At 42.7% G+C, this 27,648-nt stretch overlaps 1 protein-coding gene across 2 annotated transcripts in view; it reads right to left on the reverse strand.

Moving 5' to 3' along the window:
• The window catches only part of celsr3 (cadherin, EGF LAG seven-pass G-type receptor 3), an 88,298-nt gene that overhangs the window by 12,508 nt on the left and 48,142 nt on the right, over positions 1-27,648 (reverse strand). For both annotated transcript variants that reach the window (XM_079557528.1, XM_079557527.1), the window contains exons 5-30: positions 26,431-26,546; positions 26,249-26,337; positions 24,351-24,508; positions 22,790-22,953; positions 22,521-22,646; positions 21,634-21,803; positions 21,376-21,561; positions 20,903-21,013; positions 20,527-20,695; positions 16,088-16,229; positions 14,398-14,518; positions 12,652-12,835; positions 12,415-12,516; positions 12,206-12,300; positions 11,918-12,127; positions 11,617-11,815; positions 9,509-9,703; positions 9,154-9,343; positions 8,865-9,032; positions 8,588-8,711; positions 3,944-4,147; positions 2,941-3,115; positions 1,866-1,978; positions 1,533-1,612; positions 1,053-1,179; positions 347-466 (exon numbers count right to left, since the gene is read on the reverse strand). In XM_079557528.1, coding sequence (XP_079413654.1) covers positions 347-466; positions 1,053-1,179; positions 1,533-1,612; positions 1,866-1,978; positions 2,941-3,115; positions 3,944-4,147; positions 8,588-8,711; positions 8,865-9,032; positions 9,154-9,343; positions 9,509-9,703; positions 11,617-11,815; positions 11,918-12,127; positions 12,206-12,300; positions 12,415-12,516; positions 12,652-12,835; positions 14,398-14,518; positions 16,088-16,229; positions 20,527-20,695; positions 20,903-21,013; positions 21,376-21,561; positions 21,634-21,803; positions 22,521-22,646; positions 22,790-22,953; positions 24,351-24,508; positions 26,249-26,337; positions 26,431-26,546 — 3,838 coding nt within the window. The remainder of the gene's footprint in view (positions 1-346; positions 467-1,052; positions 1,180-1,532; positions 1,613-1,865; positions 1,979-2,940; positions 3,116-3,943; positions 4,148-8,587; positions 8,712-8,864; positions 9,033-9,153; positions 9,344-9,508; positions 9,704-11,616; positions 11,816-11,917; positions 12,128-12,205; positions 12,301-12,414; positions 12,517-12,651; positions 12,836-14,397; positions 14,519-16,087; positions 16,230-20,526; positions 20,696-20,902; positions 21,014-21,375; positions 21,562-21,633; positions 21,804-22,520; positions 22,647-22,789; positions 22,954-24,350; positions 24,509-26,248; positions 26,338-26,430; positions 26,547-27,648) is intronic.

Consider the following 27,648-nt stretch of genomic DNA (forward strand, 5'->3'; position numbering starts at 1 on the left):
GCATTTGTATTTAAGTGGACACGTCATTCATATGGGGCTTTAAATTAGACTTTTTTGCTTCAGGATTGATATCTTATGTTTTATAATTTTAAATTATGTTTCTGTAACAATTCAATAGTAATAATGTAATACAGGCGCTAGAGCTGGTGAAGATCTTGACTGGGGCTTCTCCTGCTGGCACATGTAAGAATAACCTTTGTGGTATGGCTCGCAGAACGGCTCAGAACAGATGACGATTAAACAACATTATAAATTATAAAATGGTTATAATCTGTTATGTCCACTTTAAGTAATAAATTCACAAATTCAGAGGGTGTGTATGAACATAAATGAAATCAGTACTTACATTGTTTTGCGGCGGTCGGGGCGGCTCCTCTGCAGGACTCTTCTTCCCCAAACACAGCACCCTCCAGGCCTCCTGCACCTCTGAGCTGAACACAGTGAACGCCAGCAGGACACAAGCGCCCTGAAACGACAGCAGAAATCCACAGTCATGATCAAATGTACTAAGAGCAGCTCTCAAGCCGGTCTAAACCACAAACAAAACACGTTGATTTGGTGGATGAAGTGTCTTTCAGCACGAGGATCAAATCACCAACTTCAGAACTTGCGAGTGCACCATCCCCACCATCGTCTAAGCCAGATGTACATTACACCAGGATGAATCTAGGAGTGGCTCAAGTCAAACTCACCCGACTGAAAGATTTAAAATGATGCTTTATTTAGGCTTTGAGTATTACCTTTCAACACCTTAGCGTTGCTCTTTTGTAGTGCTTAGTTTAGAAAATACCCCTAGTTATAAACATGTAGTTATGTAGAAATACTGAAGGCAGGCAGATGGTGCTAGTCTTCGTTTATGAGCCAGTGACCAAAAGAGCACAGCAAAAATTACACCGGCAAATCATGATCAGAACATGTTTGGTGAAGATGTCAGGACTTATGATTACTGAAGCATGCGAGTGAAACAACAGTACGATGTTTTTAATCAGGGTTTTCTAAAATACCAAAGTTCAACTGGTGCGAAGTAAAGCACAGTGAGTTCTTGATATTACCTGTAGAAGGCAGAGCATGTTGAAGATGTAGTAAAAAGCCAGGATACTGTTGTTCACTGCCATGAGTCCACAGAACCAAGTGGACGAGGCCACCAGGAGCAGCAGGAAGGAGTTGCGTATCGCCGCTCTGACAAGGATAAGAAAGACAAAAAAAATATTTTAAAAGTTCTTTTCATGCTACACATTAAGGTTGAACTAAAGTTCCGGATAGGGATACACTCATCACATAAAAACATCTCCCTCTGAGCGTGCCAGTCAGTAAAGCTCAGAGGGACACAAAGATCTGAGGAGACTTTGAGCCAAAATCACAGCACGGTCTGGGTTTGGCCCAGATTTAAATGTCAAATTATTTTTTACTCTGGTGAATTACTGACCAGGGATTTAAGGAGATAGAAACCGGCAAACGCACTCATATTTCCCCACACACTCCTATAATATCTTCATTTTGCGACTAATTTTAATTAAATGGATCGTACTCACATGACAGGCAGTTTCTTGGTCTCCTTCTGCGTGGAGTTGCAGGACATCTTGACTACAATCATGAAGATGGCTCCGTTCATCTGAAGGACAGCGGCGAACACAGAAGGATAAGAAAAGGCAGGGGGGAAAACTGGACATGTCCTGAAGCTACAGCAGCAGGAGCTCAGTGGATCGATGTGATAAAGACACTTGGACCCGCGGGGAATGGCCGTTTTATAACTCTAACATGAAGGCAAAAGCTTGAGATGCAGTTGAGGACCTTGGTATTAAATAATGTTGTAAAATAGCTATGTGAATATTGATTGTGTGATCTTTCTGGTGTGGCTGTCGTACCAGGATGACAATGGCGATGGGTCCAGCAAAGCTCCAGATGAGTTTGTCGTAGATGGAGATCCAGCAGAAGTCTGGGTTCCCATAGCCCTCAGGGTCCAGGCCCACCGACAGACCTGGTCGGGGATAACAAACATTTAGAGATTTAGAGATGAGCAAAAACAAAACAAAACATAGAGACGACAAGCAGTACAGATCCAAATATGAACTGTATATAAGGTGAAAAACACAACTGTTACACTAAGTTCTTTTCTTGACACTCACACTTTAATTCACTCACGCACCTTATTGGTACAGAGGCAAAGTAGGTGAAATGTCTTGCCCAAGGACACAATGACAGAATGCTCTGGATGGCGGTGGCATCGAAGCACCAACCTTTAGACACCAAGGCCTGCTATCCCAACACTCCAACTTTTAACCTCTTAACCCCCACCTGAACCAAGCACATTTTCTCCAGTTTGGCTGAACAATAACACATAAAAAAGCGACAAAAATGCTTAAAAATGTGACAAAAACGTGGCAACAGCGCAACAAAAAAGTCAGGATCAGTTTCGTAGGTCCTAGCTTTCAAATAATGCGTTACTATAGGCTATAAGCTCCAGTCAAGAAGCTTTTAGATTTGGGTAGAACTGAACTGGAGAAAATGAGCTGCTGCTACTACTAATGCTTCTTTACTACAACCCACCAGTTACTCTTTCGTAGACATATACGCCCCAATACGGAGCGCTACGTCTGTATCTAGAGATAACACTATAGAACTGGCTTAACTGACAGTTAATATCAAACCTCTCAGTCAGACAGGCAATTTATACCTCTGTCAGCAAGGTTTATCTGTCAACAAGGGAGGGAGAAAAACGCTGCTGTCTACTGTAGCTCATAAAAATATATTTGGTTCCTTCAGTTTACTGTGGGGTATAATCTGTGACAAACATAAAATAAAATATGTTGTATTACTGTTGTAAATCTGTATTTTTAGAGACATGACACTGACGCTGCTCACAATGAATACTTAAGTCACAGGAGTGTAAAAAACGAAAGAAAAAAAACACATTTTGAATGAGAGAGATACATTTCTTACCGGTGATGATCGCAGGGACTCCCCAGCCGATGGCGTAGTAGAACCTCATGGCTCCGTAGTTGATGTTTCGTTGCTCCGTCTGCATCCGGTAGATGTGCAGCCCCTCCACGAACATCCAGGCAAACGTGGACATGAAGAAGTAATGCAGCAAGATGGCCACCACTGTGCACAAGAACTGGAGACAAGAAGACAGCTGTCGGTGCTGGTCAGAGGGTCAGGTTGTGGCGCTTCAGTCGGTCTACGGCTAACTGTGGCTACTTAAGTACGCCGGATATGGAAAAATCGTCTCTCGTGAAGCACTTTGGGGGATGTTCAAAGGCGTGTTGAGGAGCTCGAATGGGTTAATGGTGTCGTTTGTACTGCTACTTCTAAAATAAGTTTAAAGGTGCATTATGCAACTTTTTATGTAGAAAGAAAGGTTGATATTTGTGCGTATTTGACCTTGTAGTGACCCAGCGGCTGTATGTGGTCAACATGACACCTTTACTTTCAATCACAGTGGCCTCTACAACGCTCCAGGGTCAATGCTTTTGTACGTTTTCTGGTGAGAGGGTCCGTCACCAGTGAAAACCTTCAAAACATTAGGTCCTGGAGCGTCCTACAGACCGCTGCGATCGAAAGTAAAGGTGTCATGTTGACCACATACAGCCGCTGGGTCAGTACAAGGTCAAATACAGACAAATATCAACTTTTCTTTTTCCACCTAAAAAGTTGCATAATGCACCTTTAACTCAAAGCTTAAAAGTGTTTAATTTTGCACCCCCACATAAAAAAATCATGTATTTTAGGATGAGGTAGCACCAGACGCTGTTCTCTCACACTCCTCCACAGACACAGCGAGTGAGAGAACATTTAGTTTGTAGCATATTGTGAGAAAAAAGGACACTATCTTTACACTGCTTCGTGCTGAGAAAATCCACATCCGCAGCAAGAGAGATTCGTCTTTTCAGCCCGAGACATTAATGATGCGATTGCACATAATCCGAGAGCCAGTCCTCCTCACCTGCTGCTCGGTCTGGTTGACCCCGAGCAGGAACACCAGCTCCGAGAGGAACATGGCCGCCGCCGTGTTGCAGTGGATGCTCCTGGTGTTGGACTTGAGGCGCAGGCAGCACAGAGCCAGCACGGTCATCAGCAGACACAGCATGGACAGGCACAGAGAGGAGTAGGAGACCAAAGCCAGGATCTCCAGGTCTCCCTCCAACTGCTGCTCCAGAGAAAGGAAAGAAAAAAGATTTACAACCATCAGATAAACACTTGGAACATGTGGTTATCGCTGTTGCAATCCACATGTATTAGACGGGAGTGTCAAAGAGCCGTTTTCTGGCAGAATATAAACATGAAGCATTATGTTAGCCGTTCTCTGTTACATGTATTCATGGACTGTTGAACCCCTTTGCTCCTCTACGTGTCTTTATATCTTTATTGGGTAGAAGACTATATTTACAATTCATAATTTGATAAAGTAGTTTTAAAATAATTATAGAAAGTTTAGTTTTTTGCTTGGCCCCTCAGGCAGGAAGCTCAGACCATCCAGACCAGACCGTCTGCCTTCATGCACATGAACACTAAATAACCTGTTACCTGCCATTTGCACTACGCGGTTATTCACGTTCACATCTGCTTTCTGTTGCCCAAAAGACGTAATGAAATAGAGACAAAAGCGTTTATAGAATGGGTAAACTTCAGTGTGTGGACCTCGACAGGTAGCGCTATCAATGATGAGAGGAAATATGAAAAATAGATAGATAGGGAAACCAGGATAGTGGTTAAAAACACTCTCAGACTTCCTTGAAGGCACCGTATGTGGAGTATCTGACCAGCCTCGAATGCACCATACTCTTGTTCTGGGGCAAATGATCTCATTCAGTAACTACTCCAACCTTAACAATGGCTTCCTCACTGATGTACTTGCAGTTTTTGTAAGTGAAATGCAGCCAGTTTCCTCTCTCAAATATAAGAAAGTTCTTCCCACAAAGTTATTTTTGGAGCGCGGATATGAGGAAGCCAAGTCCCTGAGAAAGTGTTATGGTGGTTTGAGGAGGAAGAAAGCAGCGTGAGATGAGAAAAGTGTAAGAGGTTTAGTGAATGTCTCTACAGCGTGAACGACAGGGGGGAGTCACAGAGGGTGATGAAATGTTACAAGTTTGAGAAGTTGGAAAGTTGGACTGAAATAAGGTCAGCAGGCGGGTCAGGATATTCTCTCTCTAGATGAAAGGCGAGCAGAGTCACCGCAAAGCAAAACGGGGTCCTCTACATGCCATCCATAATAAGGCAGGAGCTCAGGGTTGTGTTGTAAGTTATCTGGGATTAGTTGATTAGCTATTAGTTATATATAATTATAAATAATGAGACCATACAGGATGCAGGAGTTATTAAAGGGAAGGTATTATGCAAAATTGACTTTTTCAAGCTTTCCATCATGTTATTATATCATTCCCTCATTAAAAACATGCCTGAAGTGTTGCCTTGGCAAGTTCACGTATTTTTGAGTAATCTGTAAAGACTCTGATGGCAGCCATTTTAGGGATAGGTTTGCCTGAGTCCTCCTAGGAACGCCCCCACCTCCTGGAGACGCCTCAGAGCTTTCGTCACCAGCCGAGTAACCAACCACTGCTCCTCAGCAGAACCCCCTCCCCACTGATGCCACAGACAGCGTGTGGAGGGGGCGTGTCTGAAAGGGTCAGAGGTTCTTAAAGAGACAGAGGCCTATTTCAAGACATTCACTACAGCCATTTTGAGAGAGCAATTTCATACAAGGCAGTTATTCTAATTTACTTCATTTACAGACCAACAGAAGGTTTGGTCATCATTGTAGTGTGCTATAGACTGGTGCTGTGTGATTGAAAAAAGAATAATACCCTCTCTTTAACACATAACAGCATTTGTAAACTACAGCGAGCTAGATATAGGCCTATGTATTGATGCCAGTAGTGAACAAATTGCGCCACAGCTCGCTTGTTTACTTTTAAATTGTTTTTGCAACGCTAGCAGCTGCTCATGAGAAACATGGTGGTTTGTGCCCATAATGGTGAATTTTCAACATTAACTCTATTCTATCTTACCTATCTTACCTACCCAACCAGGCACAATAGGGACACATTTCATATTTTGTTTCCATCTTTCGATAACCTTCAGTGGATATTGTTTCTAGTCTTCTCTTCCATTTTAAAATTTATAATGAGAAAAAAAAGAAATTCCAATTAAAACACTGTTACCTGGCAACAGTAGCCGCAAAACAGAAGCAAAAAATGCATGATTTTTTAAATGAGGTGGATGTCTGAAGATTGTTTTGTACACACTAGTGAAGAGACATCGTGACCGCTGACCGGTTTGGCTCTTCTAGATCTGGGGTCAATTCTCTCGTCCATTCAGAGACTCCATACAGACTCTCTTAGGTAAGTACTTCGCTCGAACTCATATAGCCAACACTGATTTTGTGTGAAAATGTCTTGTAAACTACGTATAAATCTTGGTGTTTAAAGTTTTGAATTTAAAGTTTTCATAGATGGTAAAATCTCAAGTGATTTATTTATTTTTGTTTTGATAGAATGTAACCCATTAACGTTATCAGAACACTAACGATCCCAAACGCTAAAAGAATCATGATTGTGCCGTCAAAACTGCAACAGATATGAACTCATTCCACAATAATAAGTCGTTTTTAAGATGTAATATATTGCGATTACGGTTCATATAAAAGGAATATTGGGACGTAACTGTGTTTTATCAGTAGCGACTGGGCAGCTAAATGATTTGCTTTTTTCTTCTGTTGTTTTAAGCTGAGAGACTATGGGAAATGCTTGCTACTATCCCATAACATGGCGAATATCCAGGAAAATGTTGAATTTATGACATTTGATCCCACTGTCTATTACAGCAGCAGCAGCAGCTATGGAGCGAAACATGAAGATTGAGGTTGAATTGGAGATACAAAGCAGCAGTGGGAGCGGAGGAACATCTGAGTCCGAATCGGCAGTTTCCGGTGTGGGCAGTGACAGATCCCTGACCCCAGAGTCAACACTGCGCCCTGCACAACCCAGGAGACAGCGGTTTGATGTCAAAAGACTCTTCAGAAAGAAGAAGATGCCGAAGAAGGAGCTGATTATCCCCACTGTCATTGGGACCCAGCCCACAGCAGAGGCCCCGACCCCGCCCCTGGACACGCAGGAGGAAGGGAGGGACACTGACGAAGCAAGCAAACCCACAGTGGAGGCAGAGGAGACAACAAGGAGAAACTGTGATACAGACTCGGATGAATATGAAGATGCTCTGACTGAAATCTGACATAAAAAATCTTAAGGCAAATGTATTAACAAGGTCTGGATTCATTATTATGCTTTATACCTAATTGTAACCTATCACTGATACAGCTACAACTACTTTACTGGCAAACAGATTGAATTAGCATAATCAAAACATATCTAAACGAAAGGAAAAAAGATGCTAAAACTGCATTATTCCGGTTTTTAACAATACATAAAAAATGCATGTACTCATAAAGCTGGGCTTACACTGTGCGATTTTAGACACGATTTTGGCATGAATTTTGATCACACTATTTTGAAGTGATCTCCTCACTGTGCGTCTCTGTCGTGCCGTGTCCAGGGGGCCACGAGCTGCGATTAGCGACGAACGGCCGACTGAAAATTGCACTGTCACAGGGTTTTGAAATGATGTTTTTTGCGAGTGTGCGGTCCAGGCTCGGTGGCAACGCTACTGAAGCCGAGTAGAAGCAGCGCAGAGACGGTGAGATACAACTGCAGGCGTCTGGAAGAGGAGACACAGGCGGACACAGCGCAGAGAGGTGAGCGAGGACTGAACACGCTGACAACGTCCTCCTGAACATATCACTGCAGACACAAAGTCTGCTAAAGTTTAGTGGCTATCGGCTAATTGAAGCTGGGCCACTTGTCATTTGTTTCTGAAGCTAGCCTGGCCAAAGTTATTGAATTGATGTTTGTGTGTTTAGACAGTGTGTGTTTGAGTGGATGATATGACTGACCAAGCTGGTATCCATAGTAACGCAGGGTCATGTCAGTCGTTTTTGCTCCATACAGTGTGAGCACCTTCGTCGTGGGCTCGCTCACTCCTCGTGTGCGATTCAGACGCACAGCGTGAGTTGATGATTAGTCTAGCTGGTTGAAAACTGTGTCTAAAATCAGCTGTAGAGTCATGATCTACGTAAAGGCAATTTGACCACTGAAATAGTCAGTTAACCATGCTAAAATCTCCCTTTTGTAGAATTAACAGCATTAATTACTAGCCCAACTTTTATACAATTTGACTTTTAAAAATCCCCCCTTTGTGCCAATCTTTTCAAAAAAAATTGCACCATTTTCTCCCCATTTTTGTTCTTTTTTATATTACTAATATTTTCTCTATTTCCCCTCCACATTTCCTTATTCTTGCCACATGTCCCCCACTTTTTCACAATTTCTTTACCTTGGAGAACCCGATATTGTAAATTTGCAGACTTTCCACACAATATTGTTGTGCTTTCTGTTTCTGGATGACAAATATTTTAGTGTAGGTATCGCTAAAAGTAGCGCTATGGCATCAGTATCAAAAACTAAGTATTGTTTAAGTTCTGGTGTAAAAAGTTGTATGTCATCCCTGAAGTGAAAGCGTTGAGTGAGTTGCTGACCTCTCTGTGTGAGCTGTCCATCAGGACTCCAAACGTGCCCAGTCTGTGGCACTGGCAGCGGACATGAGACATGTTTCTGTAGACCACCACACAGTCCCTCACTGTCCAGCAGCCCAAGTCTGACCTGAGGAGGAAACAGGGAGAAGCAAAGACTTCAAATTACATCGTATTTACTCAGTAGGTCTTTCTCTCTTGGTCAAAATGTATGCTAACAGGATCTTCTAACTGCAGAACATGTTACACCCTAAAAGCTAAAGCTAATGTGTGTTGCACTCACGAGGTGCTGTGGTCCCACTGCACACACAGGGGCTTGCTACGGTTGGCCGTCTCCAGCAGTCTGAACTCCAGGACGATGGGCTGGTCCAGGTGTCCGCTCACAAACGACTGGTTATTGAAGACCGAGATGGTGACCACTGGAGAGTTCATGACCGGGTGACGCGGCAGTCTGACAAATGGAAAATGGATGTAAATTTACAGTTTCAAGCTCCTAAAACCTGAACCAGAACTGAATAGTCTGGTCGAATCCCTTTCTTGTGATTGGGTTTGTCGTGGGCCACACGTCTCACCTCACGCCCCTCCTGTCCGTGTGGTACTTTGGAGGCAGAGCTTCTCCCAGACTTTTGTAAATCAACAGGATCACAATGGTAAACGGAGGCTCGGGCATCGTCACAGAGCGACGGGCTGCGCTGCTGTATTCTTGTGTCTGATTGGTCGACCCGCTGACGGGGGCGGGGCCTGGGACTGGAGAAGAGGGGGCTGCGGAAGGACCAGAAAAGTGAGTACAAATTGGTTTCATTTATAATAATTCTTGATCTAGACTACTTTAGAAATAGATATTAGCTTTATGGTGCAATTTTATAATAACACTACTTGTACTACTAGTAGAAGTACTCTTAAAGGTACTACATTCACTTCCCACACCTTCTTTCTCAGCGCGCTCCTTTTCCCTCTCTCTCCAGCTGTGCGTCTGCTGCCGCTGAGGCACCAGGGCAGCAGGAGGCAGCACCACGTGGGTGAAGGGGTCCCACAGCGTTTGGCCTCGGAACAGAGGGGTGTGATAGCGGGGAAAACGCCGCCGCACGTGGGTGTGGTTCTCAACACGGTCCAGATTCATCACTGAGAGAGAGAAAACAAGAGTTAGGTTGCATTCCATTTCAAGAATTTGATTATGTAAAATTAAATAAAGCATTTGGAGGAGAACCTACTGTTTTTGCACTATTGCAACCTATGATGCTTCGGGATATAAGGTTTTTAGGATTTCTCGTTTTCTGAATGGAATGCATACGCAACCACGGAGACAGTTCAATCAGCAGTGAAATCCTACCAGAAACCTAAACAACTATTGGTCCTGAAGCGGGATGGTAAGTAAAGGTGCTATGCAAACAACTAGCCGTTGCGTCACAGAATAAGAATGGTCTAAATACACGCTAATATCAACCTTTTTTTTCTACATAAAAAGTTGCATAGTGCACCTTTAAACTCAGACATTTACCACAAACTCAGCAGTTTATGTCTATGTAGAAATTGTATTCACGATTACACATCTCTTTTTTAGAAGCTAGCAGCTAGTGTTTTCAAACTGAATTGAACTGCTTCATTGAGGTGCATCAAAGGCAACTCACTTCACTGTTTACGCTACTATAATTCACTTATAAATGTAGTTTAAAAATCCAGAAAACTGAATCCTATATATGACTGTATTCATGTTTTGGTCTGGATGTGCCCTCCTGGTGCGCCTCTCATTAAACTGCCCGCCTCCGTAATCGAATACTTCCTGTCAAAACCGCATTCCCTATAATTCAACATGCCCTCTGCATTTCCTCTCTCTCTTTCTCTGCTGTCTATAGATCTAATATTGAACCCTTCCTCCTATTAAATCTACAGACACTTTATTGACAGGGTTTGGTCCAACTTAATTTAAATCGAGTGCCGTTGGTTCAGAGATTTGACGTTAATAGACTTCTCAGATGTCTCTTTAGCGGTTCAGGGCACCCCTAGGTAAAGCAACTAAACCATGCAGTGTCTCCAGATGCCCACGGACAGCCATACATACACTTCATCTTCATCAACACACCGAGTTCCTCTCTCTCATTTTCTCCCCATTGACTTAAAATTCAATAAAAGCCTTTGAAAAGCGCGATAAAGCGATCATCTTCACACTCGTTTCCCTCACACAAAGCCCTGATCTCTCGTGTGAAATCCTCCCATAATGACTCATTGTGAGGCAGAGATGAAGAGGCCTAATGCAAACACACGGATTTCACACTCCCACTCAGAACACGGGATCAAATCTACAGCAGCGAAAAATGTCCCGAAGCGGCGAGACGGCAGCCAAAAGACAGCTCCACGGAGGGAGAGAGAGGGGAGAGAGGAGACAGACTGAAGCGAGCCTTTTATTAACCCTGGCATCTATTGCAATTGGTTCACTTTGCGGAATAGTAATATGCATCAGTCTAAAATGAACAAAAAGATCAAATCCATTGCTCTCAATCATAGTGTTTATGAAGGTTAACCTCTTAACCTCCGCACATTTTCTCCGGTTTGGCTTCACCCAAATCTAAAACGTCAAAATAGCGACAAAAAAAGCAACAATAAAGTGACAAAAGAGCATCAAAAAAGCCACAAAACACCAACGAAAATGTAATGAAAATGCAACAAAATTGTGACAGGAGAGTGATGATGAAAAAAGTCAAAAAAATATGTGATGGCAACAATTTTGTAGCTTTCAAATGAGGCGTTACACTGGCCTATTCACCCTATTCTGCCCCACCCACTTTTGCCTCTTTTTGCTTTGTCTTGGCACTTCCTTTGTATTGACACTTCCGACCTCCCACAAGAACCTCCGGAATTATGTGAATAGGCTGCAAGCTCCAGTCAAGAAGCTTTTAGATTTGGGTTAAGCCAAACTGGAGAGAATGTGCTCGGTTCAGGTGGGGGTTAAGAGGTTAAAAGAAAAAAATAGGCTGTTGCAAACTCCACATAGGAAGAACGTTTGAGACCTTCTTGCTGTGAGGCAAGAGTTCACGTACCAAGGTTTGGAGCGATGAGGGCCACAGGGTTGAGGTAGGTGAGCTTCATGTTCTGAGCCAGCGTCTGTGCGTACTGCTCCATGAGGTCCGTGAGCTGAGCGGGACCCGCCCCAGCGACGTGAGCCTGGTTCTGAGCCAGAGAGCGCCACAGTCCCGCTGCCGAGGGCCCCAGGAGCACGCTGCACCCACGCACGATGTTCTGAAGGAGAGAGAGCGAGAGAGAGGACGAGGGTGAAGAACCAATTCGACGTAACAGTGAGGGACAGGGAGTATGTAAAAGGGGGTGAAGTTTGTGTGGTACCTCGCTGAAGTGTGCGTCTTGAGTCGCGGTCAGCCCGAATCCGGTCTGCTGCGTCTCGAAGGTCAGGAGGCGGGACAATAGGCGTTCGGCGATCAGGAGGTCGTTTCCGTAGAGACGTGAGGTTGACTCGGTGACATCCCGCAGCTGATGGGCCAGTTTCTTCTCCACGATGGTGTTCAGCTCGGTCTCGTTTCGCTCCAGAGAGTCCAACTGGAGGAAAAGACAAGTGTGTTTTCAAATGTATTGTTCGTCCATTTCTGGCCCAGGAGGAACCAAGACTATACTCACAGCAACGTTGAGCTCCACAAAGGGGGGGGAGGTGCAGTTGTAGAGATCTGGCTCCATCCAACCCCTCTCCACATCGCAGTGTCTGATCGCAGCCCCTACAAACAAGAGAGCGCAGGACTGTTAACCAAGCGTGCCACAATCAAAACGGCCGAAACCCCGTGAAATAGTAGATCATAAGCAGGATCAAATTTGGACAAGCCGGGTCTTACCGACTGATCCTTTAGGGCAGGGGACAGCAGCAGGAAGGTTGAACTTAGTACGAGGCCACCAGATCCCAGCGGTGATGGTCCGAGGACAGCCATCGTAGATAACTGGAGACAATAGGAGATATTAAAGAACTAAACCAGATCAAAACTATAGAATAGAAGAAAATCTAGGTAGTGTCAAAGACTAAACAAAGGCTGAAAAGAGAACTGAGCCGGGGCTAAACCGGGACTGAAGCCGACCTTCACATCCGGAGTTGGTGACTTCGGCAAAGGGGTTGTCGCAGCTGTTGCACTGACGACCGATCACTCCAGGTCTGCACGGGCATTGACCACTTTCTGAGTCACATGACCTGGAGAACGAGCCAATGGGGTAACAGTCGCAGGGCAGACAGGACTCCGAGCCACGCGGATGATAGTGGAACTCCTACAGGACAAAATAGACAAATGGCTTACAAGAATGATGATATTATGGGGATAATAGATCAGCCACAGGGTACCGTTAAATTTTTTTCAATACAGGTACTTTAACAATACTTGAATACAATACCCATACCTGAACGATACTTTTTCGATACTAAAATATTTGTCGTCTAGAACCAGAAAACAGAATGATAATGTGAATCTGTTCCATGAAAGACTATTTCTTTTAAATTTGTATAATATATTTGAGCATAAACAGCCAAGATACTTCCTTTAAAGCAGTACTAAGTCACTTATTTATCTTAATAAATCCTTTCCGTAGTTCCTCTGCAGGTAATACAAGTGTTAATAGGATGATTGGGGGGTCTTTCATCTCCCCCTGGTGTCTCTGGTCAGAAAACCACACTTGCAACTTTCCCTGCTCCGACTCGGAAGAGCAATACATACTAATTGAATCACGAAGATGAAGCTAACAGGCTAACGGGCAACGCTAACTGCGGGCTAGTGCCACTTAAACAGTATTTACAGCCAAGTTTGAGTGAAAATTATCTCCATTGTGTAATTGTCAGCAGAGTATTTACTCTCACGGACAATTAATGAGTAAAAAAACGCGAAATGCTACGACACCTGCAGTGGCGCTTATGGCATCTAGGGGCACGAGTTACTTAGTTCTGTCCCTGGACCAAACTTCTATTTTTCGATGCCAGTAGTACCTTAACTTTTTTTCAAAACCATACTGGTATAATTTAATGGTACCCAGCCCTAATTACACCGATCAATAACAGTTGACCAATAAAAAATATGACCTGGTCTGAGACAGAATTTTAAATAAACGTCAGTTTAAACATCAAGTGAATACTTTCCATTGCAATCAACACAAAAAAGTATCCATTCTGTTCCTTCAAAGCCCAAACTCCCTTCAAAACAATGAGTGACTGTTATATTGGTGAAAGCAATATCAATGTTACCATTAGTAATATGATAGTCCACTATAAATTTACTGCAGGTTAACTAATAGTAGGTGACCAGCCAACCATGTGCAGGCGAGTCCTCTTTGTCAACTCGTAGTAGACACAGTGAAATAATCTGCTCAGGAACAATCAGGATTTTATGAAATAAAGCACTGAAGTATTGGTTTAATATAACTGGGAGACCATTCATAGGATCAAAAGCTTTCTTTACACAGCACTGGTCCATATTTTGATCCTAGATTATGGATTAGGGTCAGGAGATCAGATTAAAATGGGATTACTTAATGTTTGATGGTAAACATGTATCCAAGCGGTATTTGAGAATGACCATATTTGCAACTGCTGTGGTTAAAGTGGGATTTACAGGGATTACTAAAATACTACAGGGATACAATATGTTTGAGGGTAGAAATATACAGTAGCTAAAACAAAGACTAGACAATAAGTAAACCATGACTGAATGAAGCAGGAACTAGTGGTGTGCGGTAAACGGTTAAACGCATCATTAGCATGTTATATTTTCTCATTGTGTCTGGTGTATCTTTCATCTTGTATGGCTTTAATCACCAAGACTACACTAGGACTAAGTGTGTACCTTGCATTGACACTGTCCGCTGGTCTTGTTGCAGTCTGGGTCGAATCCCTTGTCCACGTCACAGTTGCACGGCCCGCAGTTTGGAGACCCCCACCAGCCTCTGGGACACTGCTGCTCAACTCTGAACAAGCACAGGAGAAAACAGATGAGTGACAGGATTAAAATAGGTCTGAACCAGGACTAAACCCACGTCTAAATCAGGACTAAACAAATCGAAAAAATATTTGAGAAGTTGTGAGAAAACACAAGGTTAAAAGGAAAAACTAACATCAAGGTCTAAAGCAATACATTTGAACTGAATTCTTATTTCAATCTCAAACTCTGCCAGAAGAGCAAGATTGACATTCAACTTCAAACCGCTGTTGTGGAGACTTTAACTCCACTGTTTCGGGCACTGCTTCCATCATAACAAAGGTTAAGTAACTTTGTCTCTCTGCTTTCTGGTTCTTTAACACACAGTTGTTTGACAATTGCAGGATTTTACGAAACATCTTAGCCGTCAGAGTGAAAAATCACGCATATAAATCCTCCATTTTCCTCCTGAGACTGCACTTCACTCACTGCTTTTGCATATGTTTGATCAAAGACAGTCAGAGCTGAAGGGTTTAAGGGAAACCTCTGTGATACTGAATGTAGACTTTAAGGTATTGTGCTGGCAATGATTACGTCTGCTTTTATCATTCAGGGAGTTTCACGACACAGGGGTGCGATAGTGAAAACAGTACATACTGTACATAAAAGCCCACAGTCGTCGTACCCAGTGGCAATGCTGAGTGTCTCTACAATTACATAGAGGAGTAGTAGTAGTACCTAGGGCTGCTCGAATATAGAAAACATAATAATGACAGTTATTTTAGTGATAATTGAAATCCCGATTATTCAAACGATTATTTGTTGCCTTAAAAAAAATCATCTTTTTTTAAAACAAAAAACAACGCAAAATATTTTCTTTGGACAAAAGGTTAACAAAAAGTCCAAACTATATATTAAATATGCTACAGTTTCTAAACTAAACCTCTATCCCTGGCTCACCTTCCCCCTGCTGGCCAGCCCTCACACCTGCCCAGGCAAACCAAGCTTAGGACATCATCACACAGCGCTGTTTGTTTATGTTTATGACCAAAGGATGTGCCATTAGCTCGTGAAATGCGAAGGGGAAAAAAACAAACATCCCAGCGCTATCATATAATACGAGTTTGCTTTGAGCTGCGTTTGTGATATCTGCTCCTTTATAGACTTTTCTGCAACAACCAGCCCCAGGCAAAGGATATAGAGGCTTCTAAACTTCGGTTCTCCTTTCAGCAAAAGGTGAGCACAAACCGTGCAAGATGGACTTTCTGCGCTTTGGATGGACAAGCGGGAGGGCATCCTTAAAGGGACTATACACAGTTTAAAAATGTTAAAACTAAATATTTTCCTCCCCCAACATGTTCCAGCAATGTCCTAATGTGTGAATGAGCTGCACTGTCACTCAAAAAGGTGTTAATTCGGGTCCGAAGTGCCGTCATGCACAAGCTTAATACAGAACCTGCAGTTACGCGTAAGACCTGAGGTGGCAGTAGTGAGTATAAAAGTGACCAAGTGACCTTTAATAATGTTTTTTTCTCAATTATGCCATATTTGTAAACGTCCAGTGTAATGATCCAAATTGTAGATGGAATTTCGATAAGATGCACAGCTCTAGTAGTACCTGTGTTGGCAGTACTGTCCGTAGTGGTTGTCTCCACAGTCACAGATGTAGCCGTGGGAGAAGCTGGGCTTGCGGTGACACTTGGCTTCGTTCTCACAGGGGTTGAGGTGACAGGCGTCCGTGCAGCCTCTGCCGTAATACCCTGAGGAGAAGCACAAACAGAAAGGAGATTCACATATGTATTTAACGTCTTCTTACTTTACAACAGAGGAAACTAACATACGTCGCTTTCAATGCACAAACTTTCATTCAGTAGAAAAGACATGGTAAAAAAGAGAGATAAAAAACATATCACTCATTCCCATTCTTTGAGGTCTGACCTTGAGAACGTTTTTATTTTGTAAGAGAAAACACATTTCTATAGAAGCTGACAGGGCAGCTATTTCAGTGTCACCAGCAAACAAAGGGCTTGCTTTCACTGGTGGAGGCCGGGTTGGAGTCTTGTAACAACAAATAATGTACAATTATTTGACGGGAAAAAAAAAGAAAGAGTAGGAAGTTGTTGATTTTTCTGTCATTTAAATTGTCGCCTTGTTACACGATCCTTGGTCACATGCTGATGAAGACGTCTGGTTGCTCTAAACATGGACAAATGCAAGTTCATGATACGACTAAACAAGGATTAAACGATGGGGCTGAACGGAAAAATGCTGAATTAACACTAGGCTTAAAGTTGAGAGCTCATTTATATGCTCCTCCTGTGGATCTGTTTCCTCCCAGAATCCTCCTTCCACCCAGTTGACAGTTGACTCTGCTGTGCGAGTGTGTGCGACTGCTATGGTTTCATTTAATTCCTGTTTTTGTTGCGTTGGGTGAAAGCACTTCATCACTTTCGATCTCGCCGCACATCTCGGTGCTGTGGCCATGGAAACGTGCGGCGGAGATGGCCTTGGCTTTTCCACAAGCGACAGAGAAAAGGAACGAAAGGCACAAAAGATAAAAGCAGGACCGGGGCGGGTTCTCATGGCTCAAGGATAGCCACATTCAAGGTTCATGAGAAAATATATTGGAATTCAGTGTCTGCTTATGTACAGAGATGTGCAAAGAGAAAACAGGAGACTAACATGCTTCGCTTTCAGCAAGAGGAGGTTGTGGGCTGGAATCCTGACCTCTGACTAGATTAGAGTGTGCCACGTGCTGCTGGGGAACCCTGTTCAGAACAGTGGGCGACCGCAGGGAAGTGGGAATACGTGCCGTGAAGCTAACCGGGTATGAAAGACGCCCTAGCAGGTACGAGTGCCAGAAGATGAATTATGAACTGCGTGACAGCATGAGCGGAGCAGCAGTTAGTTGAACATATGCTTTCACATGTGTTGTGAGGAGTCACTGAGGCGTGAGTGCAATGTTCTCCAGCAAATTCATTTTATTAGGCCAATGAATGAGCCTCAAGCAACTGTCACATGCTGATGCAAATGTTCATTACAATGGTAGATAGTGGCTTCAGGAAGTGCACATACTGCTTGTTTTTGGCTAATATGTATAGTATTACTAACAGAAAAAAACTTTATTGAATCAGGAAAGACCCACTGAGATTCAGAATCTCTTTTTCAGGGGAGTCCTCGCCAGAGGAGACCCTACTGTACATGTTTTTGTAGAGGTAAGTGGGAAACTGAGAGCACGCAGAGGAAACCAACGCAGACATGAGGGAAGACGTTAATTCCACATCAAAACTTGGACCTGACATCACAAAGTGTAATACTTCTGAAGCAACCGTAGGCTGGTATTACTGATAAAGGATCTACAAAATAAAATGAGATGTAGGTAAAGAAAGCTGGAGGGACAGATGAAGGATTTGTGGGTGAACAGATGAAAGAGAATATTTCAAAAGCAACTTTTCACGTTTTGTATTACATTAGACTGAAGTTAATTGTAAAGTTTTAATGAGTTTCTATTTACAGCGCATGCGAGCAGAACCCCAGGCTTCACTTTGATCATGTTCGCAACTCGGCATCCAACTAACTTCATGTCCTATTTCACTACATCACCGCATCTCCTCTCTGGTCTTCCTCTGGGCCTCATGTTTGCAGCTTTTCTCTCTCTATATTCATTATCCACTCACTGTACATGCTAAACCCTCTCTTATAATAAGAGAAAGTTTAACCATAAGGCGGCACAGTGGTGCAGCGGCTAGTGCTCATGCTTCACAGCTAGAAGGTCCCGGGTTCGATCTCCCAGACGGGGCCTTTCTGTGTGGAGTTTGTTCTCCTCGTTTACCCCAGGTACTCCGGTTTCCCCTACCACTAAAAACATGTACAATAGGTCAATCCTCCAGCCAGGTGTTGCTGACCATTAGCCTCCACATCTGGAGATGGGTCCCTGAGCGCCGGACTACGCTGACAGCTCGCTGCTCCTACAGGTCGCCCCAGTGGCATTGAGGATGGGTCAAATGCAGAGAATGAATTTACTGTACCTACAGGGATTAATAAAGTATAACTTAAAGCAGTACTAAGTAACTTGTTTACCTAATAAGGCACAATACACACTAATGGAATCATGAAGTAGAAGCTAACAGGCTAATGGGCAGAGCTAACTGCGGGCTAGCGTCACTTTAACAGTAATTGGGTTGTGGCACAATGTACAAAATCCCTCTCTCCCTTTGTCTTTTCTGTCAGCGTAGTATTTACTCTCACGGACAAAAAAAAATGCTGCAACACCTGCAGTGGCGCTTATGGCCTCTAGGGGCATGAGTTACTTAGTTCTGTTTTAACTTAACTTTACTTCATACATTTTCATCGTTTTAAAATATTAAACATGAGCAGTCTCTCTCATGGACTCATGGAAGAGCGTCTTCTTCAGCAAACTGCGCTGCTTTAGAAATGTAGTACTGGCGTTTTTCCCCCTTTTACCAAGTTTTGATGCCTGTTACTTCAACAGAAATGACTAAAAAACCTGCTAGTTGAGAAATCACATCTTTCGAATTCATGATTAACTAATAAACCAGTCACTTGGTCATAATTGAACATATTTTATACCATCCTATGTGTCACACGGGGGACACAGCACGAGTTTAGGCGCAGGCAGGAATCAAACCAGCTTCCATTACTTCACTGTCACTTTCCAAACTTCTTCCATGTGTTTATACTGTATCTGTGTCTCCTGTGTCCCATCTCGTGACACATAGGTCGCTCTGGTGACATTAAGCCCTTCTCATTATTGCTGTTCGTTCCCCGTTGCGAGTCTCCTCCTGCAGCTCCTCTTCGGCTCATTATACACAAGGCAAATATCTGTTTAACCCAGATACAGAGGCGTAGGCCCGTGCGCACCAGCTCAAGTCACCACACTGAGCTTACTCATTCCTAGTAACACCACAGAAACTAATGGGGTTTTCAAAGCGCCGAGATAAACATAAGGACAAAACCAGGCGCGAGTAAACAAGAAAAACAAAGAGCAGAAGCGGTACTTGTGCTAAATCTGAACTGATATAGGTAAAGCCATGCAATTGGGTCAGGTCGACACCAATCAAGATTTGCACCTTGAAGTACTCACGCAAATCTATGCAGTACTTTAACTATAGCCTTCCACAGTCACTCTCCTCATTATACCGACCAGACAAGCACTAAAAGAGCCAGACAATCAACTGAAATGACCGTAGTGCTGCGGAAGCATGAAGCAAAGTAATTAATCACGTGCTACAATATGCATTAACAACTTCATGCTTATCTGGTCATATTAAGCCGAACTAAGAGGAGAATTTAACAAGCTCGCAGTCACGGTGGCATCTTGTTAAACTAAAGGGACCTTGGCTCAAAAGATCGTTCCCTTCAATGTGACACATCGCACAAAGCATGTGTCAGAGCAAATAAATGAACATGATTTCACAACACGATTTGCTTTGGGCCGAGCGGCGCAGGAGGACGGGGCGACTCGAACAAATTATCTTTTTTAGAATAGAAAGAGAACTCGCAGCAGTATTTGGTCTTCTTGGGCTACGAAAACTAACCCAAGCTGAATTAAAACAATTCGACACATTTTATCACATTAGCAATAGCAAATAGGAAAGTATATTTGTTTATTTTACATGCACAAAAAGGTGGAACACATTCTCATGTATCCTCTGTGCCCTCAAGATCGTTTTGAGAAATATAACCGTACTAAAACACTCCACTCTTATGAACAAATGAATCAATTTTCCGAGGGGAGGACTCCCAGACCCCCTTGTTTAGAAAATACAGACAAACAAAAACAACCTTTGGTACAAAACAAGTACTGAGTTTGGGCCAACATGGGGAAGCTTGGTCCCCAGTCTCCCCCCAGAAAGAAAATCAGCCTGTGATACGGCAAAACGATCTTACTTGCACATCGGATTTAGGTCCTCTTTTGACCCATTTTTATTTAAGCCGATCCAGGGCTAATACTTTGACCACTATAACCACAATAAATATCTTTCCTTAACAATAAACATCCTTCCTTGACAATCTGGCCCTTGATGTGACACATACCTGGATCGCAGTCGCAGCTGAACTTCTCCCATTGGTCGGAGCAGCGGGAGTGGCCGGGGCATGGGGAGGAAACACAGGGGTTGCCCACAGTGCAGCCCATCTCCACTTTCACTGAGCGGGACGGTTTGGGGAGAGGAGGGGGGTCGGGGCGCACTCCCAGTCGGACCCCCTGGAAAAGGAAGAGGGAGGACGATAATGTAAAAATTAGAAAATGATACTAATAAATAAATAATTCTAAATGTGTCCAGATAAGTTTGTATTATTATTATTACTATTTGAACATTACCATGTTCAATGTGCTTTTTAAATTAACAGTAGCCCTCATTCAGTCATTTCCAAAGGACATTTTGTTGCTAAAACAGCTTGGCAACCTTACCTGGATACACCCTTTGATCCCATTGGTTACTTCTCCCGACCCCAGGACTCCGCCCACATGAAGGTGCTTCACTTTCAGTCCGTGGATATCATTTCCAACAATCACCGTGCCCTACAGCCCAGGGAAAAAACAGATGCAACATTACCTTTATATGTAATGTTTATAATTTAGGCTCGTTTACCAAGGCAGAATAAACTAAAACTAAAGACTAAAACTGAAGTGACTACAGGGCAAGATTAAACTGCCCTAAACCAGAATAAAGCCAGAACAAAACTGGAAGTAAATCAGGTTGAAGCTAAGACTAAACCAGGACGATGCTGAACAAAACAAAAACTAAACTGAAACTGACCAAAACCGGGATAATTCTCGGACTGAACCAGGACCGAAGCAGGACTACAACCAAACGAGGTCAGGAATATACCAAGAATGAATGTGTCCCGAACGAGGGGCAAACCACGACTCGTTGCTCTTACCTGGTATAGTCCGAAGTCGAGCCTTAGCGTGGCCACATATTTGGTCTCTCTGCCACTGCGCACATCTCTGAGCTCCAGCTGAAGGTCGTGCCACTTCCCATCGGACACCAAGACCTGGTCCATGCGCAGCCGCACCGGGCGAGTGGATCCACGTGTCACGGAGAACACCAGCTGGCCGTTTAGGACCTGAAAGCAAAGAAATGGGTTTACTATAATACAGGAAATGGAAAAAAACGCAATGTAAATCCACTTTTCTACCTGAAAGAGCAGACTGGTGTACTGTCCCGCCTGAGCCTGCAACAGTGTGCCCTCTCTGGCCCTTGTCCTGAACACCAGCCCCAGGTACCAGGGCGTGGTGATGGTCACGTCGTTCTTCAGGTCCCACCAGAGGGCGCTGTGACCCAGGAACCGGTGTGGGTGGGGCATCACTGCATGAGGTGAACGTGATAATTAAAAGATGGCAGAAAGTAGAATGCATGACATATATGTGCTTGCAGTAGTTTCAGTTATTTGAAGCACATTTTATCCATCTTCTATTTTCTCCTTGTCAGCAGGAAAATCTGAATAATGGTAAGAGCCAGATTTAAATGTATGATTTCATTTTGTTGACAAATTAGTTACAATGATGTTTTTGTCTTTAGGTAGAGTTTGGATACATTTATGTATTTGAATGAGCTTTGAACATTTTTCATTTCACCTTGTATTTTGTGGTTCAATGCTCCACTTTGGTAGCAATGCTCAATAAATCAGGCTGAGTAGATATTGAAAAATCCCTCTGAAAAGTCATTTAATAAAGATTGTAAAACATAGTGAGTGTCGGAGCAGGAGGAAGAGTCTAAAGCTGTACATTTTCTCATTTACTGAGCGTTCAGTACTAATCCCTGACAGGTATATACTGAAGTTGGGGCTCCTAATCCAAATTGGGAGGATATGACACAAAACTTCTATATTTCTGGAGCATGCCTTAGGACATCTGTCTATCAACACTAAGCAGTTTCAAATCTACTCTGAGCTGCTCAAATGTATAAAAAAAAACATCTGAATTCAGGAAATGCCAACAAATGTAGATCATCATAATTCAACCATTATAAGGTAAACTCGTCAGACGAAAGACAAAAGTCCAAACTCTGATAAGTTTTGTTTACCATGACTGCAGTCCTTCCCTCCGAATCCAAGGGGGCAGTCACAGGAGAAGGTCTCCCAGCTCACTCTGCAGGTTCCTCCGTTCTGGCACGGGTTGGACTTGCAGAAGGATGACTTTGCGCTGCAGCCTAGTACAAGATCAAAGACAAGGACACTTCCATTCAACATCTATTATTATCAGTATAGCTACAATGACTACTAAAACTACTGCTCTTCATCACAACAAACCCATCTTCACATTTTAAATCTTATTAATACTGCATTTCCTGACCTGGGGTTGTGCCGTTGTTAGCGATGAAGTTTGCCATGTCCAGAGGTTTGCTGTCGATGTGCAGGTCTTTCATGCAGCCGATGAACTCCCGAGATCCGAACGAGAAGTTGTCAGGCACGTTGGGGATCCCACCGAGAAACAAGGGTCCGGTCAGGTCAAGAGATCTGAAGATAAATCAGAAAAAAACTTCGTTGGGCCTGGAACTGATTTCAAAGGTGAAAAGATGGATGAAAGGAACGTTCTGTCTCAAGAAAGAACCTGAACTGGGTGTGACATTTCAACCACTTGTTTAATATGTGCTGTGTCCACATGCCTAACAAGCTGATATTTTGCTAGCTGTGAATTTTGGGATTCATGAGTTAGCTAGAGGATTTGCCTAGACTCTTTAAGGTGAGAAGTTTGCTATGAAAATACCGGCTAAATAACCCTGTGGACTGCCTTGTACAATCAAAGGCGTATTGAGTGCATCTCGCTCTAATACGCAGACTGGAGTTGAATGGATGCAGGGAATAAAGCAGAAATGAAACTGTCCTTGATTTTGATGTTTTCCTTTGAGCGTCTGATGCGTTTGATTATAGTTGTACGCACTCTGCTGTCAGTCTCTGTATCACCCGGAGAAAGAACGACTAATTTAACTTCAGAAATGCCTCGTCTTCACTCCGACAAGGACAAACACGACAGAGAGACAAGTTACAAGCAGCGCAGTTGAGAAACAAAACAAAACATCTATGTATGACTTTGACATAAAGAGATTTTCTGTCAGAAAGTTGACAATGTTTTCTGTTCTATAATGCTGGGATCCTCAAACTTTATACGCAGAGTAGCACCGCAACAAAAGGGGTGTTTGGATTTAAGTAAAGTATTTTAAAGGAGGTATGGAGGTAGGAACTGACGGCTCCCTGTAGAAATTGGATTATTAAACAAACGTATATTTCATGACGATTTCAGCTGCATCAGAGCATGTTTGTCTGTTCACCATCTTCTGTAAATTTCTGTAGTAAGGCTAAACTCTGACTGACTTTGCCGCTAACTGTAGCGATCTCTGCATGTGTTTACATGGTGAGGCGTTTGTTGTACAAAGTAAGATCACCATTTGAAGTGTGGGGATGCAACTATGCCGGTCCAGTAGCTGAGGGGAGCTTTAAGTAAATAATGTTACAAAGTCTAAAATAGCACAGCAAGACTTAAACACAAACATTTTCAAAAGGCCACTTTTACAAAGTTATATTTATGTGTATGTACAGTATACGGTAGTTGAAAGGGACGTTATAGAAAATAAAATTAGTTCTCTTTGCTAACTCCAAAGTTAACTCCAACACCACAGCTTTCCACTGAGTTTGTAATTGGTGCTAATTATCCAATGAAAGTGTGCCAGCTCCGGTCTGAGTTTGAGCGGGATTTAAGAAGATTAGATTCATCATTACTCATTAAAATTGTTTCCTGCACCAGAAATATGTCAACAGCTGATAAAAATTCAAAAGAACAGAAATTAGGGCTAATTAAAAAGGCTAATTCCGCGTCCTGGTTGCTAAATAGTCCTGAATCATTAGTCCAAACTCACTTCTTGCTGCTGGTCTGCTTGCCCTGCGCCGCACAGCTGTAGTTCCCGAGTTGGAGGCCGAATCTGAGAGACAGCGAGGTGTCGCAGTCGTCCACGCTCACTACCGCCATCTTCTCATCAGACGGACCCTGGGCCTCTCCTATGGCACTGCGGCGGGGCTGGACACAAGCAGGGATGAGCGAGGTTATCGCAGAGTCACAAAGAGGCATAAACTAATGTGGTGGAAGGAGCACACAGTGAAGGAGTAGGTTTTCGGGACATCAGGCTGGAGAAAAATGGTTTACAGGTTCTGGACATGAGGAGAGAAGTTGACACCAAGATGCTGACACTGAAGGCTAAACTGCTAAACTGACTTCGTACCTCAAAAACATACAGAGAGTGGTATAGGTTGGTTCTGTTGGCATCAAAGTGCTACCATATCTAACCCAAGTGTTCTAAAGAATATACAGCTGTATGTTTCCCGTATATTTTTATAATTTTAAAGGCACACTGCGCAACATTTTGGATTAGACTGCAGCAATACAAAACATGCTCCTAATGAGAAGCAACACACCCAGATAATGCTACTTTTGCAATGGGAAATCAAAGAATGGACTTGGATGAGGACCTAGCCTGTTCAAATCTCATATTTGGCTGCCTTTAGTCAGCATCTCCATGGAAACGAGCTGGTCCCACTCCCAGCAAAGTTACAGTCAGGTGTGAGGAGAGGTGACACGCTCACAGCAAACACAGCTTTTAGGCAGTTTCTCAATTAAACAAATATCTGTAATCAAATAAATGCTTGTATTTGATTCTATTGATATGTTCAAATGTTACACCATGTGGCTTTAATTTACATGGCACTTCAAACACAAGAGCTTTTTTTCCATGGCTTGCCACTGTTCCTTTCTTGATCCACTTTTGCTCAATACTGAGGACAGTGTATGATTAGCAATTCATTAAAAATACGTTGCTAGCATGCGTCTGTATTTTAAAGAAGACAGCTTTGATTAAGCCCTGGAGATGGCATTGCAAGTTCTCATGACACGCAGCACCTCATCTAAACTGAAAAGCTACGAAATATGTCATGTTTTCCCTCTAGTCTCTAAACATCTTTTCCACGAAGCTTCTGTTGACATTGTAGTCCCACTCGGGAAGAGGAGAAAGATATTTATGCCATGTTCCCATCTCATATGTTGAATTATTAACACAAGAAACAGTTTGGATCCAAAATAAACCCCAACAAAAACAAAACAAACACAAGACACTGACATGCAAACTGCTGCAGGGCTAGAGGCTACACACAAATCACAGTGAGGTAAAAGAAGTACTACAAATACTGTCTAAGGCTAATGTTAGGAAGTACATGGGAAAAGTATTAGTCCACAAAGAGGAGAGAGAAAGGTTACAACTAAAATGTACTAGTATTATTGGAGCTGCAAATACTCACAGAACGGAAAGCCGGCTGAGGATGAAACAGCAATAATTATAAATAAAGACATGTATAATAGCCGGAGCTTGGGACAACAGTGTCACAGTGGGCAAGGTTTCTCCGGCTAATTGAAAGTCAGCTGTTGTAACCTCATCCGACCACACACTGTTACGTCGCAGGACAAAACAGTCATAATTGTCAACCCTCAGGAAGTGAATTTAATTAAATCACCATGCGACTAGTTTGCTGTGGCGACAAAGAATAAAATAAAATGGACAGTTTTTGGAATATGGCATGAGTTGTGCCTACAAAACTGGCCATTTTGATGATTTAAACAAAAAACAAAACAGTATTACTATTATTTGAGGTGAAGACATACAAAATGCTTTCATCGATAGAACTACTGAGGCTTTATTATAGAAATATTTACTTATCCCCCCTGAGAAGTTGGTGCATTGTCTTGTCTTGTCTTAAAAGGTAAACTGACCTTGTTGTAGTAGCGGATGTGCACTGTGTGCCAGTCTCCGTCACTCACTCCCCCAGGAACAAAGGGGCTCACCTGGGTAGACAGCTCGCCTGAAGGGGGAGGGAGTTCAAAATTATAGTTTTATTTTTTATTGCGATGAGCGATAAATACATATGGAGAAATACGTATGGACTAAGCCTTACCCGTGGAGTATTTGAAGACCACCTGTCCGTCTTGAATCTCCAATGCGATAAAGTCGTGTTTCTCATTGAAGCGTCCGTTGTAGAAGAGAAGACCAGTGTTTTCCAAAGTCGCAAACCTGGAAACAAAGACAACAGGACGTGCTGTGATGTAAAACTTAGGTTACAGTATACAGAGAGTAACGAGATGAGAGGCAAAATATACAAACAGCATTTTACCAAAGAATGGATCCATTCTTAGACTAGGTTTCATTTTAGACAGACTTTCATTGAAGACACATTGGAGCAATGTTGGAGAAAGAGGAAAATGTTCCTTTAGGACAACTTACTTGTTGAGGCATTGCCATCAATAAACTATTACACCTAATGTCCCTAGTGTCCTTTCGCATTTCAACTCACAAGGCTTGCACAAACCTATGTCTCTAAAAAGTGAGCATATTTAGTGCATTTTTTTTTGTATTCTCCTCACTGCAGTGGCATGTTTTAGCTGGACAGCGGTTTGTCAAACCTTTGGACTCTGTGGCCTTTAGTTTTGGACTGTTTCCACTTTATTCTTTGGCAGCTCCACGCCATATGAAATATTAATGCTTAACTCTGCACTTTACAGCCTCAGATGAATATTTCACATCAGCCACATGGCAGAGATTTTCTACGTTCGTCAGAATTCTTGCTTAGTACTCAAACATAAAACCAGTACAATGCACAACACCATGTCTAAATTAGTGCGTCGCACAGTATGATTGAATAAAGTAAGTTCATAAGGTCCATATTTTGACTTACATCAGATTACACACAGACTATTGTTGTTATTTGAATGAGTGTTGTATTCTGTACATTTTATTTTATATCCTTCTGAGATAAATAAAGTTTTCTCAATCTGAATCACTGTCAGTGTCACTGTCACACGGAAAGCTCCAAGTTTGATCTTTAAGGACAAAAGGAGCACAGCAATACCAAGACTGAGCAGAAACTACGGTAAACCACAATTAACCATAACTCAATATGTGTAGTATGGGGCCATGATAATAACTTTGAAGCTGATTGAGAACAACAACAACCAAAAAAACAGAACCAATTATTTTTTAAATTGTGGCCAAATAAATATATATTTTATTCAATAAATATAATTAAGCAACAGCTCATGATGATTACGGAACAGCTTTTCAAGTGAACTGGTGGTGAACAGTTAATCAATGATAGTCTGATGAACAAACCACACAA

Source organism: Gobius niger, assembly GCF_951799975.1.
Source record: "Gobius niger genome assembly, chromosome: 6".
Classification (NCBI taxonomy): domain Eukaryota; kingdom Metazoa; phylum Chordata; class Actinopteri; order Gobiiformes; family Gobiidae; genus Gobius; species Gobius niger.